General features: G+C 42.1%; 1 protein-coding gene across 10 annotated transcripts in view; it reads right to left on the reverse strand.

Moving 5' to 3' along the window:
* The window catches only part of agtpbp1 (ATP/GTP binding carboxypeptidase 1), a 462,243-nt gene that overhangs the window by 274,726 nt on the left and 169,701 nt on the right, over positions 1-17,816 (reverse strand). For 9 of the 10 annotated variants that reach the window (XM_072516701.1, XM_072516698.1, XM_072516700.1 and 6 more), the window contains 3 exons: positions 4,481-4,627; positions 1,266-1,397; positions 716-809 (listed from right to left, as the gene is read on the reverse strand). In XM_072516701.1, the coding sequence (XP_072372802.1) occupies positions 716-809; positions 1,266-1,397; positions 4,481-4,627 (373 nt within the window). The remainder of the gene's footprint in view (positions 1-715; positions 810-1,265; positions 1,398-4,480; positions 4,628-17,816) is intronic. The other variant, XM_072516702.1, reaches the window with a different exon arrangement.

Consider the following 17,816-nt stretch of genomic DNA (forward strand, 5'->3'; position numbering starts at 1 on the left):
ACATTCCCATGACATAACATATATAACTTTTCTCACAAGTGGTATTGTATCAGATGTATTTTGGAAGTCCATGTGCACCATATCAACAGCATTGCCCTCATCAACCCTCTTACCTATTTGAAAAATTCCAGCAAGTTAGTTCAACAAAATTTTCCCTTGCAAAATCCATTTTAAATTTCCTCAATTAATCCATATTTGTCCATGTGACTATTTATTCTGCCCCAAATTATAATTTCTAGAGGTCTCTCTGCCACCAAAATTAATCTGGCTGATAGATATTTGTTCAACTTATCCTTGCATCTTTATTTGAACAAAGGCGCAATGTTTGCAATTCTCCAGTCCTCGGGCACCACCAGAATCTAAGGAAGACTGAAAAACTTTGGCCAGTGGCTCAGCAACATCCACTCTTACTTCCTTCAGTATCCTTGGATGCATCTAATCCGGTCCTGGTGCACTGTTCACTTTACGTGCAATTTATCCAATACTTCATCCTCATCAATTTTAAACCCTTCTAGTGACACAATTTCCTCCTCTTTCACCATGGCCAGGGTAGCATAGTTTTGCTTTGGAAAGATAATGGCACTAGGTGAAATGCTCATTCGAGTTGGTGCAGACACAACGGGCTGAATGTCCTCCTTCTGCACTGTAACATTTCTGTATTTAAACATACTTCTCTATGCAATTTATTCAGGCTTTAGTTAATTATGGTACCTACTTTATGAGGCTCGTGTTCTTCTTGCTAAAAGGACCGATAATCTTGAACAGAAGTTCCACAACACCATTTTTCCCCAAGAATACAGCATTGACAGCTGAAAAATAAGTGGAAAAAATGACCACAACATTGCACAACCAATAAGACCAAAGTAAATTCCACCGATGCTTTTAAAAAAATATAAACCTAAAATATATGAACGCACATTGCATTTTAACAATGGATATATGTAAAAACAATAGACGTTAGAATAAATTAAAACCTATTAATTTTGAATATTTTACATTGAAGCCAAGGAACATTTACATATATGACTGCATTCCATCTTTGTCAAGTCCACACTCAAATCACAAGTGGATGAATATTGTGATGGCCCACTCTCTTATCCAATTCAATAAAATAAACTAATTTTCAAAATCTTTAAACGGCCATCAAATTAACTGACTTTTGTCCTTTCCTTACGTCCACATTACTTTAGACAGATGCAAGTCACTCATAAAATGACTACTATATGTATATGTAACTGTGAGAATGCTTCCTGTTGTCTACTTACAGTTGCTGGAATAAACCCGAAGCAGTTGCAGACAAGGTAAAATCAGCTTGGGGCTTTGCAGGTTTTGTTTCACTAAACTCAAAGTTATGCCCAAGACTCCATTAATCCTGGCTTTGACTCCAAATTTTTTGTCTACTCAGAAACAAAGATAAAGAATAATGTCTGACAAACTCAGTTCTTTCCTTAAGATAGTTTTAGTTTAACTAAAGGAACAAATAATTGTGTAATTGTTTATCATTTCAATGTGTATATGAGATTTTATTTGAATTAAACTTTTAAATATCAGAGAACAATGTAAATTATTATAAAAATCATCTTTATTAGTGTCACAGGTAGGCTTACATTAACACTGCAATAGTTACTGTGAAAATTCCCTAGTCGCCACACTACAACACCTGTTCGCGTACACAGAGGGAGAATTCAGAATGTCCAATTCACCTAACAAGCATGTCTTTCGGAACTTGTGGGAGGACACCGAAGCACCTGGAGGAAACCCACGCAGACACGGGGAGAATTATTAGACTTTTGGGAAACTGGTGATACTTACAGGAGGTAAGAATTACATGGCACAAAGTCACTTACATGAAAACATGACTGTATTGTACCATATGCAAGAGTGATTTCATACTAAATAGATACTTGGCAGAGATACGAATCCTGTTTAAATCTAAATCTTTTAACTATTACAGACACCTGGTCAGCTCTCAACAATGGCTAAGAGGCTGGCCAGAGCCGGAACTTTGTAAAGTTTTAAGACGGTGCGGAAAGATTGATTTGTTCAAGGGATGATAAGAAATAGGGCTTGGCCATTTTATAAACAAACTTTATTATATAAGAAAACAATATTTAAACTTTTAAACTTCAATCCTAACAATAACAGATTATCTGTAGTTTTGTGACCTTGTAGTTCCCATTAAACAGCCCTTTACATGAACATGCAGCTATTGTTCCACTTACATAGGAAGGCAAAGGTAATACTTGCATATTTAACAAAGCAATTTTTCTACTGTTAGGGACATTCGTTCCGAAACCTTTTCCAAAGCCTGCCTGAGGTAACTTTCATGATCTCTCCTGGCAGATTTCCAAAGCATTCTCCTCTACCTGTTTAAAACAGGATTATTTCTCGCTCGCTCAGCTTCGCCCAATCCCTCAAACAAAGATTCTCTTCTGGGGTTTCCAGGCTTGAATCGTTATCTTGACAGTGTGATGGCCCACTCCCATTTAAACAAAAGAATGGAATCATGCTATGGATTTGCAACAAACCTCCCAATGAGGGACAAAGAGGTAATCAGACTCTGTATGGGCAAATAGCTGGTTATCCAGGAGTGTCCCGAAGAACAATGGATCTGCGGCACCCTGTGAATTCCCACTAACCAAATCTGTGGGACAATGCAACTCGGCTGGTATGGATGTCCCCTTTGACTCCATGTTATCAGTATTTTCCCTCAGTCAGTTTAACACCTAAATTGCCTGCTGCATCTTCAATCTAATTTCTGGACCAATTTCCTAATATCTCCCTCGTGTAATATAACCTAGAACTATTAATACCAACATTCATTAACAATTCCCACATGTTGTACTTTATATTTTTAGATACAAAACTACACACATTGGTGTAATGAGAAAAAGTGATAAGTGCACCTTATTACCTTTTAAAACAGATAAGAGTCAATACTCACTAAAATGTACTGCAAATAAAAAGTTACTTTCAGAATTTCTTTCATGTCTGTGATCATTACATAGAATGTATAGAGTATAAACAGGCCATTTGGACCAATCCATGCTGAGACCTGTACTTCATTCAATCCTCTTCCTACCATTCTTCATTTAATTCAACAAGCAGATCCCCTATTCTCATTTCTCGATCAGGTTTTTTGTTTATTGCAACAGTACTATTTGCCTCAGCAACTCCTTGTAGTCTCACCACTGTCTGGATTATTGGTGACTATTTTATGATGATAACCTCTAACTTTCCTCTTCCCATTAGTCTGTCTATTTTATCAAAAGCACTCAGTTTTAAAGACGTCCAATAGGTTACCCCTATCTTTTGTTCATTCTTTCCTAACAAAACTGCAAGGTTGTTTCTATCATCTTTGTAAATCATTTTGCACTCTCTCCAGTGGCTCTATATCCTTTTTATAATATGGTGACCAGAATCACATAAATTTAAGAATATGGGCTTCTGAGGGGTCAGGCATTGCAAGAATTAAACAACCCTTCTTAGCTTTTGCTCTGAAGAAAACAACTGGTTTGGACTTTCTGCTTAGTGCAGATGTTGCGTGTTCATACGTGGCTTAGTTAGCCTGAAGAACACAAATGAGGGGAATAAATACAAGCTCTCACCAGTTTCACCACATATTGCCTTGTAGCTTTGGGGATGTTTGAACTCTTGCAAGTTGTAAATATCACTTTCAAGTATTAAGTTTTGTTAGATGGCAGTCAAATTTTAATATACTCAGTTTATTAATTCAGTCTGGTTGCATTAATTTAGTCCTAAGCATGTGAAACTGACCCTAGTTAGTGGATAGTCAGAGGCTTTTTCCCAGGGTAGAGGGGTCAATTACTAGGGGGAATAGGTTTGAGGGGCAAGGTTTAGAGGAGATGTACGAGGCAAGTTGTTTTTTAAAAATTTTTTACAGAGGGTAGTGGGTGCCATGAACTCGCTGCCGGAGGTGGTGGTGGAAGCAAGGACGATAGTGACGTTTAAGGGGCATCTTGACAAATACATGAATAGGATGAGAATAGAGGGATACGGACCACGGAAGTGCAGAACATTTTAGTTTAGATGGGCAGCATGGTCAGCACAGGCTTGGAGGGCCGAAGGGTCTGTTCATGTGCTGTACTTTTCTTTGTTCTTTGTTAATCCTTTGTCCTAAACCGCCTTCCTGGAAATAGTTTCTACAATTGGCTAGCTTTCATTAGAAGATAACACATATCAGTTGAATTTAGTGGTAGCGTTATCAGAACTGAGTTAGTCCAACTCTCTGGATCTCTGTCCATAACAGAAGATGACAATTCTGTGATGTTCAGGTGTTTTGTTTTGTTGGAAAAGTGATGCTTTTCATTCCAAGGCCTGCCTGTCAGTCTAGCATTATTCAAAGAACAGAATAGACCCATGAAAAGAATATTTATCATTGGGAATTGTGATTAGATAAACATTTTCTTATTGCTAAGGCATCCTCACATTTAAATTAATTTACAAAAAAAAAAATCACCTTTTGGTCCAATCTTTGCCAGAATGGAATGTAGTTGCATCATAACCTCTTCATTTGCAGGAGAATCTTTACTGGCAGTAAATAGCAACTGAAGGAGAATTTGGCTTCCTCCTTTGGAAACCAAAACACCACACCTGCGTCCTCCTCCTAGAAGACAAATCCGAATTTATTTTTACATTTGCACAAATGCAATAAATTGTACAAACATTACCTAGACAATCTCTTAATTTATGCAAAAGGTGAATCTGGTCCTTGTCATTGGTCTAGATTACTACAAATTCACTCTTGCAGATAAAACTTGGCCAATACATTGTATGTAAATCACAAGAGGCATGATATATCACTATAATATTTAAAATGGCACATTCTATAAAGAACAACAGTCTTAGATCTTGCATCCTCCTTTTCTACACGAGTAAGTTGAATATGCATTAGCAATACAGCAATGTTAACCGCAATTACCTAGGATTCCAATACATTTACACACAGAATGTAGAAATGCTATGGGATGCAATATAAGGGAACAACATAAATAATTGTTTTTTTTACTATATCTGGTATGGGAGGTCTTTCTTAGAATTATGTCCACTTGCCTTAGGAAGCTGGAGAGGACAGTTTTTGTGTGTTAGGAACACGTTCCAGTCTTTGTTTCTTAAAGAATCTCAAGAACCTGATCGTGGACCCAGATCCTGATCCTGGATGAGCCCCCAGTTGTATTACAATCCCAGAACAGACCTCAAGAGTGGCTAGGATACTGGAGCAAACCCCAGTATTTTAGTTTATTTTTAAGATTGTGCAGAAAGAATGATTCACTCCAGGAGTGATTGCATGAAAAGAAATAGGGCTTTGATAATTCTAAAACCAAAAACTTTATATGAATACAATATTAAACTTTTAACTTGACACCCGAAAAAAAAAGCTTACAATTACCCCTCAACACAATTATACAATTTCCCATTAAACAACAAGAAAGAAACATACAGCTTAAAATTAACAGGGCATAGAGTAATACTTTATAAAACAGATTTGACACTGGTTGGAACCTCGTCAGACTCGGGCTGAATATCTTCAAATAGTTGCTTCAACTAGGGTTGGCCAACTCCCAATGTAAAACGGAAACAGCAAAGGCTGAAGGGAAATTGAGGCAACACAGGCAGAAACTAACAGGTGCACGTTTACTGTGTATTAAACTCTGCAAAAGCCCAGACAGCATCGATACCAGCAACCATCTGCATAATAATGTAGCAGCCATCTACATAGTAATGAGCAATCCCCGGGAACAATCGAAACATTTGAGATAAACAAGGCCAAGCCAGACTCCTCGGCGCCAGTTGGAGCCAACACAAAAGAGGTTAACGGACACCTCAAGACCGCCCATCGATCAGGGAACCGCTCCAGTATTGGAGAAATCGAACCAAGCGATTGGAACAAAGTCCAATCACTTGAAACCAGGTACGGAGTCCGCCCCGAAATGCGGGAAGCCCCTGGAGACTATAAAGTGAAGCCCCCAAGTTCAAACCGTCCTTCTTGACAGGGTCACTCAGCAACGCGAACCAACCCTTGACAGTGACCTGTTCAGCTGCCACCAAAAGACCGTAAGTCGCAAGGCAACACTCGCTACGAGATAGGCGCTCCTAGCTACCAGTCCATACCAGCTTTTGAATCCCGCAGACTCAGAACCCGAACGAAAGGCCATTTGTTCCCCTGACCTGGTGGGCCAGTCCGAAGCTAAGTATAGGCCTGTTCGTTGTAGAAGTAGCTTAGAAGTAGAGTTTATGCATGGGTAGATTTGACTGTGTATAATAAATGTGCTTTGATTTGAATCTTACTAATTGGTGTATTGAGTTATTGATCATTACTTGAACTTGAACCTCGTGGCGGTATCATAAAGATACCTGGCGACTCAAGAGCAAAGGTTATAAAACAGAGCCAATTGAACCAACCAAAAGTTAGCAACAGTTGTTTCAGCCTCTGTCTGGTCTTCAGATAATAATGCTCTAAACTATCCTACTTGGAACAAATTGTGGTGTGAGTCAGGCAGATCAGAACTCAGCCATCTCTCAAAGCTTCTCTGAACTCACTACCTCTTCGCCTTTCTGAGCTCCACCCAGCATGACCACATCTCCATGAGCTGAAAAACACAATCTCCGCAGGTTGCAAAAGCACATCAACTCCCCAGGAACCTCCCCAGGCTACCCACATTCTTCTGGTCAATTTCACCTGCTATTTACTAGAAACAAAACAAAATCCTTTTTAAAAACATGACCAACTCAGCCAAACACACTATACCCCCAGGATTTTAATTCTTAGCTTGTCCCAATATTTGGAAACCAATATTCCTAAAACCCTCCATTCGTCACAGAAGGCAATATGAACACTGTCCGGGTAAACTTGACAACAGATTTTCATATTTCTAAATTTCAAATCACACCTCAAAGTGAACTAGGTAAATAATTACCTACCTGGGAGGGGCATCTTCATTAGGATAATTATTTACTGATCAAAGCAAAATGCCCTTAGCTAAAAACTCCAGAACATCAAATTAAATAGGGTTGATCTCGGGTAAGGAATAGTACTTCACTACCTGAGACAAAACTACCAAGAGCTCTCCGTGTAACAAACCTCAACTAAACTTTGAACTTGTACAGTCGGTATATCAATATGTGACAAACTAAATGAGGTCTCCATTCATAAAGGGCAGCACGGTAGCATTGCGGATAGCACAATTGCTTCACAGCTCCAGGGTCCCAGGTTCGATTCCGGCTTGGGTCACTGTCTGTGCGGAGTCTGCACATCCTCCCCGTGTGTGCGTGGGTTTCCTCCGGGTGCTCCAGTTTCCTCCCACAGTCCAAAGATGTGCAGGTTAGGTGGATTGGCCATGATAAATTGCCCTTAGTGTCCAAAATTGCCCTTAGTGTTGTGTGGGGTTACTGGGTATGGGGATAGGGTGGAGGTGTTGACCTTGGGTAAGGTGCTCTTTCCAAGAGCCGGTGCAGACTCGATGGGCCGAATGGCCTCCTTCTGCACTGTAAATTCTATGATAACCAATAAGGACCTAACTGGGCAGAATCTGCATATAACATACACAAAATAAAACAGAAAGTAAGTGGATTATCGAAGGATGAAATAGCCATAATATGAACTTAGAGTGAGGATTCAAATGAATATCAATGAAATTCTGAAATATCCCAGACTAAGAAAAGCATCACTTCAGATAAGTCTGACTGACTTGGCAGAACATTACGGTGCTACAAATCCTCGAATGGAGGGCGGCATGGTGGCGCAGGAGTTAGCATTGCTGCTTACTGCGCTGAGGACCCGGGTTCGATCCTGCCCGAGTCACTCACTGTTTGGAGTTTGCTCATTCTCCCCATGTCTGTATGGATTTCACCCCCACAACTCAAAAGATGTGCAGGCTACGTGGATTGGCCACGTTAAATTGCCCATGAATTGGGAAAATATAAATAAATAATTGGGTACTCTAAATTTATGGCAAAACCCCCCCAAATCCTCGAATGGGATATCCTACATTGTATTTTTCTGGAACGGTTAGAGAACCATTCAGTCCACTGAGTTCATGCCAACACTCTTTGACAGCAAATTAGCTAGTGTCACTCCCCTGCCTTTTCCTTCAAATCTTCTCTCATCAGGTAATTGTCCAATTACCTTTTGAAAACCACAATTAAACCTGTCCCCATCACACCCTTAAGAAGTGCGTTCCATAAGTTCATAAGATATAGGAGCAGAATTTGGCCATTTTGCCTATCGAGTCTGCTCCGCCATTCGATCATGGCTGATCGCATCCTGGCCTTAACGCCTCCGTCCTGCCCGTTCTCCATAACCCTTCAACCCATTACCAATTAAAAATCTGTCTAACTCCTCCTTAAATTTACTCACAGTCCCAGCATCCACCACACTCTGGGGTAGCGAATGCCACAGATTCACAATCCTTTGGGAGAAGTTTCTCCTCACCTTTCCTTTAAATTTGCTACGACTATGACCTCCCATTCTAGAAGAGGAAGCATCCGCTCCACGTCTACTTTATCCATAACTTTTATCATCGTGTATACCTCAATTTGATCTTCCCTTATTCTTCTAAACTCTAGAGAGTATAGGCCTAAACTGTTCCAGGTCCTAATCGCTCACTACTTAAAAATGTTCTTCCACATGGGGCTCTTTCATGAATCACCTTAAATCAGTGTCCTCTGGTTCTTGATTCTTCCACCAATAGGAATAGTTTCTCCCCATCTACTCTGTCAAGACTCCTCATGATATTGGAACATCATATTCAAATCTGTTTTTAACCTTCTCTTCTCTCAAGAACAGCCTTAGCTTCTCCAATCTATCTTCATAACTGAAGTCTCTCAAACCCAAAACCTTTTTTGTAATATTTTTCTGTACGCTCTCCTGCGCCTTCACATCCTTCCTAAAGTGTGATGCCTAGAATGGGTTGCAATACTCCAACAGAGGCTGAACTGCTGTTTTAAAAGGACCAATATAGCTTCCCTTGCTTTTATGTGCAGGATAATCCTCTATTTATAAAGTAAGGATCCGGTATCCTTTATAAACCACTTTCGCAAACAGCCCTGTCACCTTTAGTGAATTGTGCACATATACCCCAGGTCTCTCTACTCATGCCCTTTCAGATTCAATGCTTTATATCACATTATCATTATGGACGGGCAGCACGGTAGCATTGTGGATAGCACAATTGCTTCACAGCTCCAGGGTCCCAGGTTCGATTCCGGCTTGGGTCACTGTCTGTGCGGAGTCTGCACATCCTCCCAGTGTGCGTGGGTTTCCTCCGGGTGCTCCGGTTTCCTCCCACAGTCCAAGGATGTGCAGGTTAGGTGGATTGGACATGATAAATTGCCCTTAGTGTCCAAAATTGCCCTTAGTGTTGGGTGGGGTTACTGGGTTATGGGGGTAGGGTTGAAGTGTTGACCTTGGGTAGGGTGCTCTTTCCAAGAGCCGGTGCAGACTCGATCGGCCGAATGGCCTCCTTCTGCACTGTAAATTCTATGATCTCTCCTTGCTCTTCTAACCAAAATATTCACATCACACTTTTCTTCATTAAATTTAATTTACAAAGAGTCCACACATCCTACCAGCCTATGTCCTCTTAAAGGCTTTCATTATGCCTCTCATGGAGCACATTATTTATAACCACTGTGGTATTTTCAAATTTTAAAATTGCGCCCTGTACACCCAGTCTAGGTCATTAATATAGATCAAAAATGGTCCTAGTATTGACCACTATGTACAAATCCTGCAGTCCAAAAAACATCATTCACCACAACGCTGTTTCCTATCACTCGGGCAATTTCATACCCATGCTGCCACTGACCACTTTATTCTCTGAGCTTAACCTTGCTGATAAATCTATTATATAGTACTTTATCAAATGTCTTTTGGAAGTCCATGTACATTGTTTCAACCATATCACCCTCATTAATCCTCTCTGTTACTAGATCTAAAAACTAAAGCAAGTTAGTTACATACAATTTGCCCTCAACAAATCCATGCTGAGGGCAGCACGGTGGCCTAGTGGTTAGCACAGCTGCCTCACGGCGCTGAGGTCGCAGGTTCGATCCCGGCTCTGGGTAACTGTCCATGTGGAGTTTGCACATTCTCCCAGTGGCTGCGTGGGTTTCGCCCCCACAACCCAAAAATGTGCAGAGTAGGTGGATTGGCCACGCTAAATTGCCCCTTAATTGGAAAAAATAATTGGGTAATCTAAATTTATTAAAAAAACAAATCCATGCTGGATTTCCTTAATGAATCCCCATTTCTCTAAATGGTTGTTACTTTTGTTCCAGATTATCATTTCTAAAATGTTTTTCACCAAGGTTAAACTGACTGGTCTTGAATAAGGGTGCAACATTTGCAATTCTCCAGTCATCTGGCCACTACATCTGCAATTTGTACCCTTACTTTTTTCAGTATCCTCAAAACACTTGATCTGGTCCTGGGAATGTAAACGTACTGCCAGCTTTTCTAATACCTCTTTGCCATGATTTTTATCTCAGCCTGTATCTAAACTACCTTTTCTTTCACTACAACTTTGGCAACATCTTATGCCTTGGCAAAAGCAGATGCAAGCACTTTTTTAAAAATTAATTCTTGGGATGAGGGTGTCACTGACTCGGCCAACATTTATTACCCATCCCAATTGTACTTGAGAAGGTGATGAGCTGCCTTCTTGAACCACTGCAATCCATGTGGTGTAGGTACATCCACAGTGCTACTGAGAAGGAGTTCCAGGGTTTTGAACCAGCGACAGTGAATGAATGCCAATATATTTCCAAGTCAGGATGGTCAGTGGCTTGAATAGGAACTTCTGGGGCAGTTTTTAGTTCATGATCCATGCCTTCTTTGTCCACACATAATTCCCCTTTCAGCACTATTCCTTCATTTACCATCCATTTACTTTCCTACATGCTTTTGGAAGACTTTTGGATTCCCTTTTATGTTCGCCATCAGTCTCTTCTCATAATCTCTTTGCTTTTTCCATTACTTTACACTTCCCTTCTGAACTTTACATATTAACTCTAGTTCTCTTTTCTATTCTCAACTTGATATCTGTCTTAAGCACCCATTTTCTGCATCATGTTACGATCTAGCTTTCACACTATCCACGGAGTTTTGACTTTGTCTGGCTTACCAATCCTCCTCATGCGAATGTACCTCGACAGTACCCAAACTATATCCTCTTTAAAGACAGCCCATTGTTCAATTACAGTTCTGCCTGTCAATCTTTGATTCTAATTTAACTGGGACAGATCAGTTCTCGCCCCATTGAAATTGGCCCTCCCCCTTATTTTTCTTGTGGTTTGCACCTTGCCTTTTCTATAGTGTTAGACCAAGTAGGCCTGCGTGGCAGGTTCTGTTCATAAACATTTTTGAAGATTTTCCGACCGGGAGACGAGATTCTACCTATCCTTCACTCAAGGAGCCGGTCAAAACCCATCTCGTTTACAAGCACAAAAGCAGAGGTTTATGTACATTTTTGACTGTCTTTACCACTCCTCTTTACTCCTCCCACTATTCTGTATTGTTGCCTTTTCCTAACAAGTAATGTTTATTTAAGACCCTCAAAGGCTTACATGGTGAAGTCATTGTCCCAAATGTTCGAGAATGCTCCTGTGAACGCTAGAATTTATAACAGGTCACATCCCTAGACATTCGCTAGCCTGAGACGGCTTCATCCTGTAAGGGAGGAATTTATGGCTGCCAACCCCTCCGGTAACGGCTGATGCCAGCAGCTTAAATTCCTGAAGAAACAAATCCTCAGTCTTCCTTATCAACTACCCAGCCATGGGGCCTCAGCTAGTTTTCTTCCAGGTCTTTTTTTTTGCACTGAGTGCTGAATTTGGTGCATTTTGAGTGCTAGAGTAAGAGTTTGGTGACCGAGGGAGTGCTGAATTTGGTGCTTTTGAGTGCTATAGTAAGAGTTTGGTGACCGAGGGAGTGCTGAATTTGGTGCATTTTGAGTGCTATAGTAAGAGTTTGGTGACCGAGGGAGTTAGGTGAGGAGGGAGTAAGGTGCTCCTTTCATTTTGTTTCCGATATTTCCGCAAAGAGTGAGAAGAGAGCCAGGAGTTTACAGAAAGTGTAGCTGACTGGGAGCAGAGTCGGAGGGCGGAGATCTAGTTAGTCCACACGGCAGCTATATTCTGTCAGGTAAGAGGGGATGGAGGCTAGGCCAGTTGCATGCTCCTCCTGTAGGATGTGGGTAGTGAGGGATACCACCGGTGTCCCCGCTGACTATACCTGCGGGAAGTGCACCCAACTTCAGCTCCTCAAAGACCGTGTTAGGGAACTGGAGCTGAAGATGGATGAACTTCGGATCATCCGGGAGGCAGAGGGGGTAATTGAGAAGAGTTACAGGAAGGTAACCACGCCCAAGGTACAGGACAAGAATAGCTGGGTTACAGTCAGGGGGAAAAAAATAAACAGGCAGACAGTGCAGGGATCCCTCGTGGCCGTTCCCCTTCAAAACAAGTATACCGTTTTGGATGCTGTTGGGGGGGATGACCTACCGGGGGAAGGCCCTAGCGGCCAGGTCTCTGGCACTGAGTCTGGCTCTGGGGCTCAGAAGGGAAGGGGGGAGAAGAGAAAAGCAATAGTTGTAGGAGATGAAATGGTTAGGGGAATAAATAGGAGATTCTGTGGTCGCGAGCGAGACTCCTGGAAGGTATGTTGCCTCCCGGGTGCCAGGGCCAGGGATGTCTTGGATCGTGTCTTCAGGATCCTTAAGGGGGAGGGGGAGCAGCCAGAAATCGTGGTGCACATTTGTACCAACGACATAGGTAGGAAAAGAGGTGTGGAGGTAATAAACAAGTTTAGGAGTTAGGCTGGAAGTTAAAAGCCAGGACAGACAGAGTTGTCAAATCTGGTTTGTTGCCAGTGCCACGTGATAGCGAGGCTAGGAATAGGGAGAGAGTGCAGTTGAACACGTGGCTGCAGGAATGGTGTAGGAGGGAGGGCTTCAGGTATTTGGATAATTGGAGCGCATTCTGGGGAAGGTAGGGCCTGTACAAGCAGGACGGGTTGCATCTGAACCAGAGGGGCACCAATATCCTGGGAGGGAGGTTTTCTAGTCCTCTTCGGGAGGGTTTAAACTAATTTGGCAGGGGAATGGGAACCGGATTTGTAGTCCAGCAACTAAGGTAGCCGATATTCAGGACGCCAAAGCGTGTAATGAGGCAGTGGGGAAGGGAACACTGACAAAGGAGAGTACTTGCAGGCACGGAGATGGGTTGAAGTGTGTATACTTCAACGCAAGAAGCATCAGGAATAAGGTGGGTCAACTTAAGGCATGGATCGGTACTTGGGACTACGATGTGGTGGCCATCACGGAAACTTGGATAGAAGAGGGGCAGAAATGGTTGTTGGAGGTCCCAGGTTATAGATGTTTCAATAAGATTAGGGAGGGTGGTAAAAGAGGTGGGGGGTGGCATTGTTAATTAGAGATAGTATAACAGCTGCAGAAAGGCAGTTCGAGGAGTATCACCCTAATGAGGTAGTATGGGTTGAAGTCAGAAATAGGAAAGGAGCAGTCACCTTGTTAGGAGTTTTCTATAGGCCCCCCAATAGTAGCAGAGATGTGGAGCAACAGATTGGGAAACAGATTTTGGAAAGGTGCAGAAGTCACAGGGTAGTAGTCATGGGTGACTTTAACTTCCCAAATATTGAGTGGAAACTCTTTAGATCAAATAGTTTGGATGGGGTGGTGTTTGTGCAGTGGGCCCAGGAAGCTTTTCTAACACAGTATGTAGATTGTCTGACCAGAGGAGGGGCAATATTGGATTTAGTACTTGGTAATGAACCAGGGCAAGTGATAGATTTGTTAGTGGGGGAGCATTTTGGAGATAGTGACCACAATTCTGTGACTTTCACTTTAGTAATGGAGAGGGATAGGTGCGTGCAACAGGGCAAGGTTTACAATTGGGGGAAGGGTAAATACGATGTTGTCAGACAAGAATTGAAGTGCATAAGTTGGGAACATAGGCTGGCAGGGAAGGACACAAGTGAAATGTGGAACTTGTTCAAGGAACAGGTGCTACGTGTCCTTGATATGTATGTCCCTGTCAGGCAGGGAAGAGATGGTCGAGTGAGGGAACCATGGTTGACAAGAGAGGTTGAATGTCTTGTTAAGAGGAAAAAGGTGACTTATGTAAGGCTGAGGAAACAAGGTTCAGACAGGGCATTGGAGGGATACAAGATAGCCAGGAGGGAACTGAAGAAAGGGATTAGGAGAGCTAAAAGAGGGCATGAACAATCTTTGGCTGGTAGGATCAAGGAAAACCCCAAGGCCTTTTACACACATGTGAGAAATATGAGAATGACTAGAGCGAGGGTAGGTCCGATCAAGGACAGTAGCGGAAGATTGTGTATTGAGTCTGAAGAGATAGGCGAGGTCTTGAACGAGTACTTTTCTTCTGTATTTACAAATGAGAGGGGCGATATTGTTGGAGAGGACAGTGTGAAACAGACTGGTAAGCGCGAGGAAATACTTGTTAGGAAGGAAGATGTGTTGGGCATTTTGAAAAACTTGAGGATAGACAAGTCCCCCGGGCCTGACGGGATATATCCAAGGATTCTATGGGAAGCAAGAGATGAAATTGCAGAGCCGTTGGCAATAATCTTTTCGTCCTCACTGTCAACAGGGGTGGTACCAGGGGATTGGAGAGTGGCGAATGTCGTGCCCCTGTTCAAAAAAGGGACTAGGGATAACCCTGGGAATTACAGGCCAGTTAGTCTTACTTCGGTGGTAGGCAAAGTAATGGAAAGGGTACTGAAGGATAGGATTTCTGAGCATCTGGAAAGACACTGCTTGATTAGGGATAGTCAGCACGGATTTGTGAGGGGTAGGTCTTGCCTTACAAATCTTATTGAATTCTTTGAGGAGGTGACCAAGCATGTGGATGAAGGTAAAGCAGTGGATGTAGTGTACATGGATTTTAGTAAGGCATTTGATAAGGTTCCCCATGGTAGGCTTCTGCAGAAAGTAAGGAGGCATGGGATAGTGGGAAATTTGGCCAGTTGGATAACGAACTGCCTAACCGATAGAAGTCAGAGAGTGGTGGTGGATGGCAAATATTCAGCCTGGATCCCAGTTACCAGTGGCGTACTGCAGGGATCAGTTCTGGGTCCTCTGCTGTTTGTGATTTTCATTAATGACTTGGATGAGGAGTTGAAGGGTGGGTCAGTAAATTTGCAGACGATACAAAGATTGGTGGAGTTGTGGATAGTGAGGAGGGCTGTTGTCGGCTGCAAAGAGACATAGATAGGATGCAGAGCTGGGCTGAGAAGTGGCAGGTGGAGTTTAACCCTGAAAAGTGTGAGGTTGTCCATTTTGGAAGGACAAATATGAATGCGGAATACAGGGTTAACAGTAGAGTTCTTGGCAATGTGGAGGAGCAGAGAGATCTTGGGGTCTATGTTCATACATCTTTGAAAGTTGCCACTCAAGTGGATAGAGCTGTGAAGAAGACCTATGGTGTGCTCACGTTCATTAACAGAGGGATTGAATTTAAGAGCCGTGAGGTGATGATGCAGCTGTACAAAACTTTGGTAAGGCCACATTTGGAGTACTGTGTACAGTTCTGGTCACCTCCTTTTAGGAAGGATGTGGAAGCTTTGGAAAAGGTGCAAAGAAGATTTACCAGGATGTTACCTGGAATGGAGATTAGGTCTTACGAGGAAAGGTTGAGGGTGCTAGGCCTTTTCTCATTAGAACGGAGAAGGATGAGGGGCAACTTGATAGAGGTTTATAAGATGATCAGGGGAATAGATAGAGTAGACAGTCAGAGACTTTTTCCCCGGGTGGAACAAACCATTACAAGGGGACATAAATTTAAGGTGAAAGGTGGAAGATATAGGAGGGATATCAGAGGTAGGTTCTTTACCCAGAGAGTAGTGGGGGCATGGAATGCACTGCCTGTGGAAGTAGTTGAGTCGGAAACATTAGGGACCTTCAAGCAGCTATTGGATAGGTACATGGATTACGGTAAAATGATATAGTGTAGATTTATTTGTTCTTAAGGGCAGCACGGTAGCCTTGTGGATAGCACAATTGCTTCACAGCTCCAGGGTCCCAGGTTCGATTCCGGCTTGGGTCACTGTCTGTGCGGAGTCTGCACGTCCTCACCGTGTCTGCGTGGGTTTTCTCCGGGTGCTCCGGTTTCCTCCCACAGTCCAAAGATGTGCAGGGTAGGTGGATTGGCCATGATAAATTGCCCTTAGTGTCCAAAATTGCCCTTTGTGTTGGGTGGAGGTGTTGAGTTTGGGTAGGGTGCTCTTTCCAAGAGCCGGTGCAGACTCAGGGGGTCGAATGGCCTCCTTCTGCACTGTAAATTCAATGATATTCTATGATTAATCTAGGACAAAGGTTCGGCACAACATCGTGGGCCGAAGGGCCTGTTCTGTGCTGTATTTTCTATGTTTTTTCTATGTCTTAGAAGCTGTATTGGATCATTTCACTTTTAGTACAAAGGATAATATGGTAATGGCTCATAGTTTACAGAATGTTTCATAATATTTGTATACAAAGATTACAATACGAATTATACTCAAGGTTATACAAAGTGAGTTCTTAACAGGTGTGTAGCCATAATCATAGTTTATAAAGGTTATACAGAGTGATATAATATAAGTGACAATATAAGAGTATGGCAATAGTCAGTTTATAATGTGACATTCTACAGTACTCTCCAAATCCTTTCGTTAATAGTGTTAAATAATAATAATCGAAAGAATTGTACTTTTTCAAATTAATCACATATTGTTACAAAGTTTAGTCTAATAAAAATTATTCTTCGCAACTCTTATAAGAACAATCATTATATTGAACGTCTGAGGTTATGCTTCCCCCTCCCAGTCTTCTCTTAACTGCTCCTCCTGCTGATAACAAATGCAGAACAGTCCAGTTGCTTTGATGGATTGACACTCCTGTGATTGCTTGTACTTTGTTAGCCTGGTCGCAGACCTTAAATCAATGATTATCACAAACAGTATTTTGGTTTAAAGGAGGGTTAATCAGCTAAGCCATTTGGATAATATGTATCTTGAAAACCCTGTAGATTCTGTTATTCCAGGCAGAGGCCACTGACCGTTGCCCGAGTTATATTCACTGGTCAACAGGACAAATATTAATGAAGCAGAAGTTAACAAAGTTTCTGTCAGAAGGCCATGAGTTATTTCTTGAGGTAAATGGAACAAATGTTAACGAGTAAGAACTAATGCAAGATGGCAATGAGGTATTCCTGAAAGCGAGCAAAGCAGATATAGGGCATATCTCCATAGGCTATGTCTGGTTTTCATGTATTATCCAAGATGGCGTCCTGCTGAATTAACAGAACCTCAGTCTGTTCTGACCAGTCCAAAATAGAGGAAACCTAAAGTCCGAATTCTTCAATAGCTAAACCTTATGGCACTACATTCATCATCCCCTAAATGTTCCCCAACTAACACTTAATCGACTGTTCTACCTCATTCACTAAAACCATACTCCGGTTATAAATTGACTTTTCAATTACCAGGTGGCACGCGCCTGCAATATATAGCGATTCTCTGTGACGGGTTTAGGTACTCCGGATCTGATAACACTATCTTACAAACCTATTATTTAGGTTAAGCCACCAAAAGAGGGACATCTGTTTCTCTCCTAAGAGTCTGAAGAGCTCTCACGAGGGGAGTGTGCCTTTCTGTGTCTCAAACAGCCAAACAAGATTTCAGTTACTTTCTCCTGGAAGAAGTTCAGATACATCACTCATAACTAAAATCCCCAACGTCAGTCGTGGCTCCTTGTCATTTAAGACTTCCTAAATAA

Source organism: Scyliorhinus torazame, chromosome 9, assembly GCF_047496885.1.
Source record: "Scyliorhinus torazame isolate Kashiwa2021f chromosome 9, sScyTor2.1, whole genome shotgun sequence".
NCBI lineage: Eukaryota > Metazoa > Chordata > Chondrichthyes > Carcharhiniformes > Scyliorhinidae > Scyliorhinus > Scyliorhinus torazame.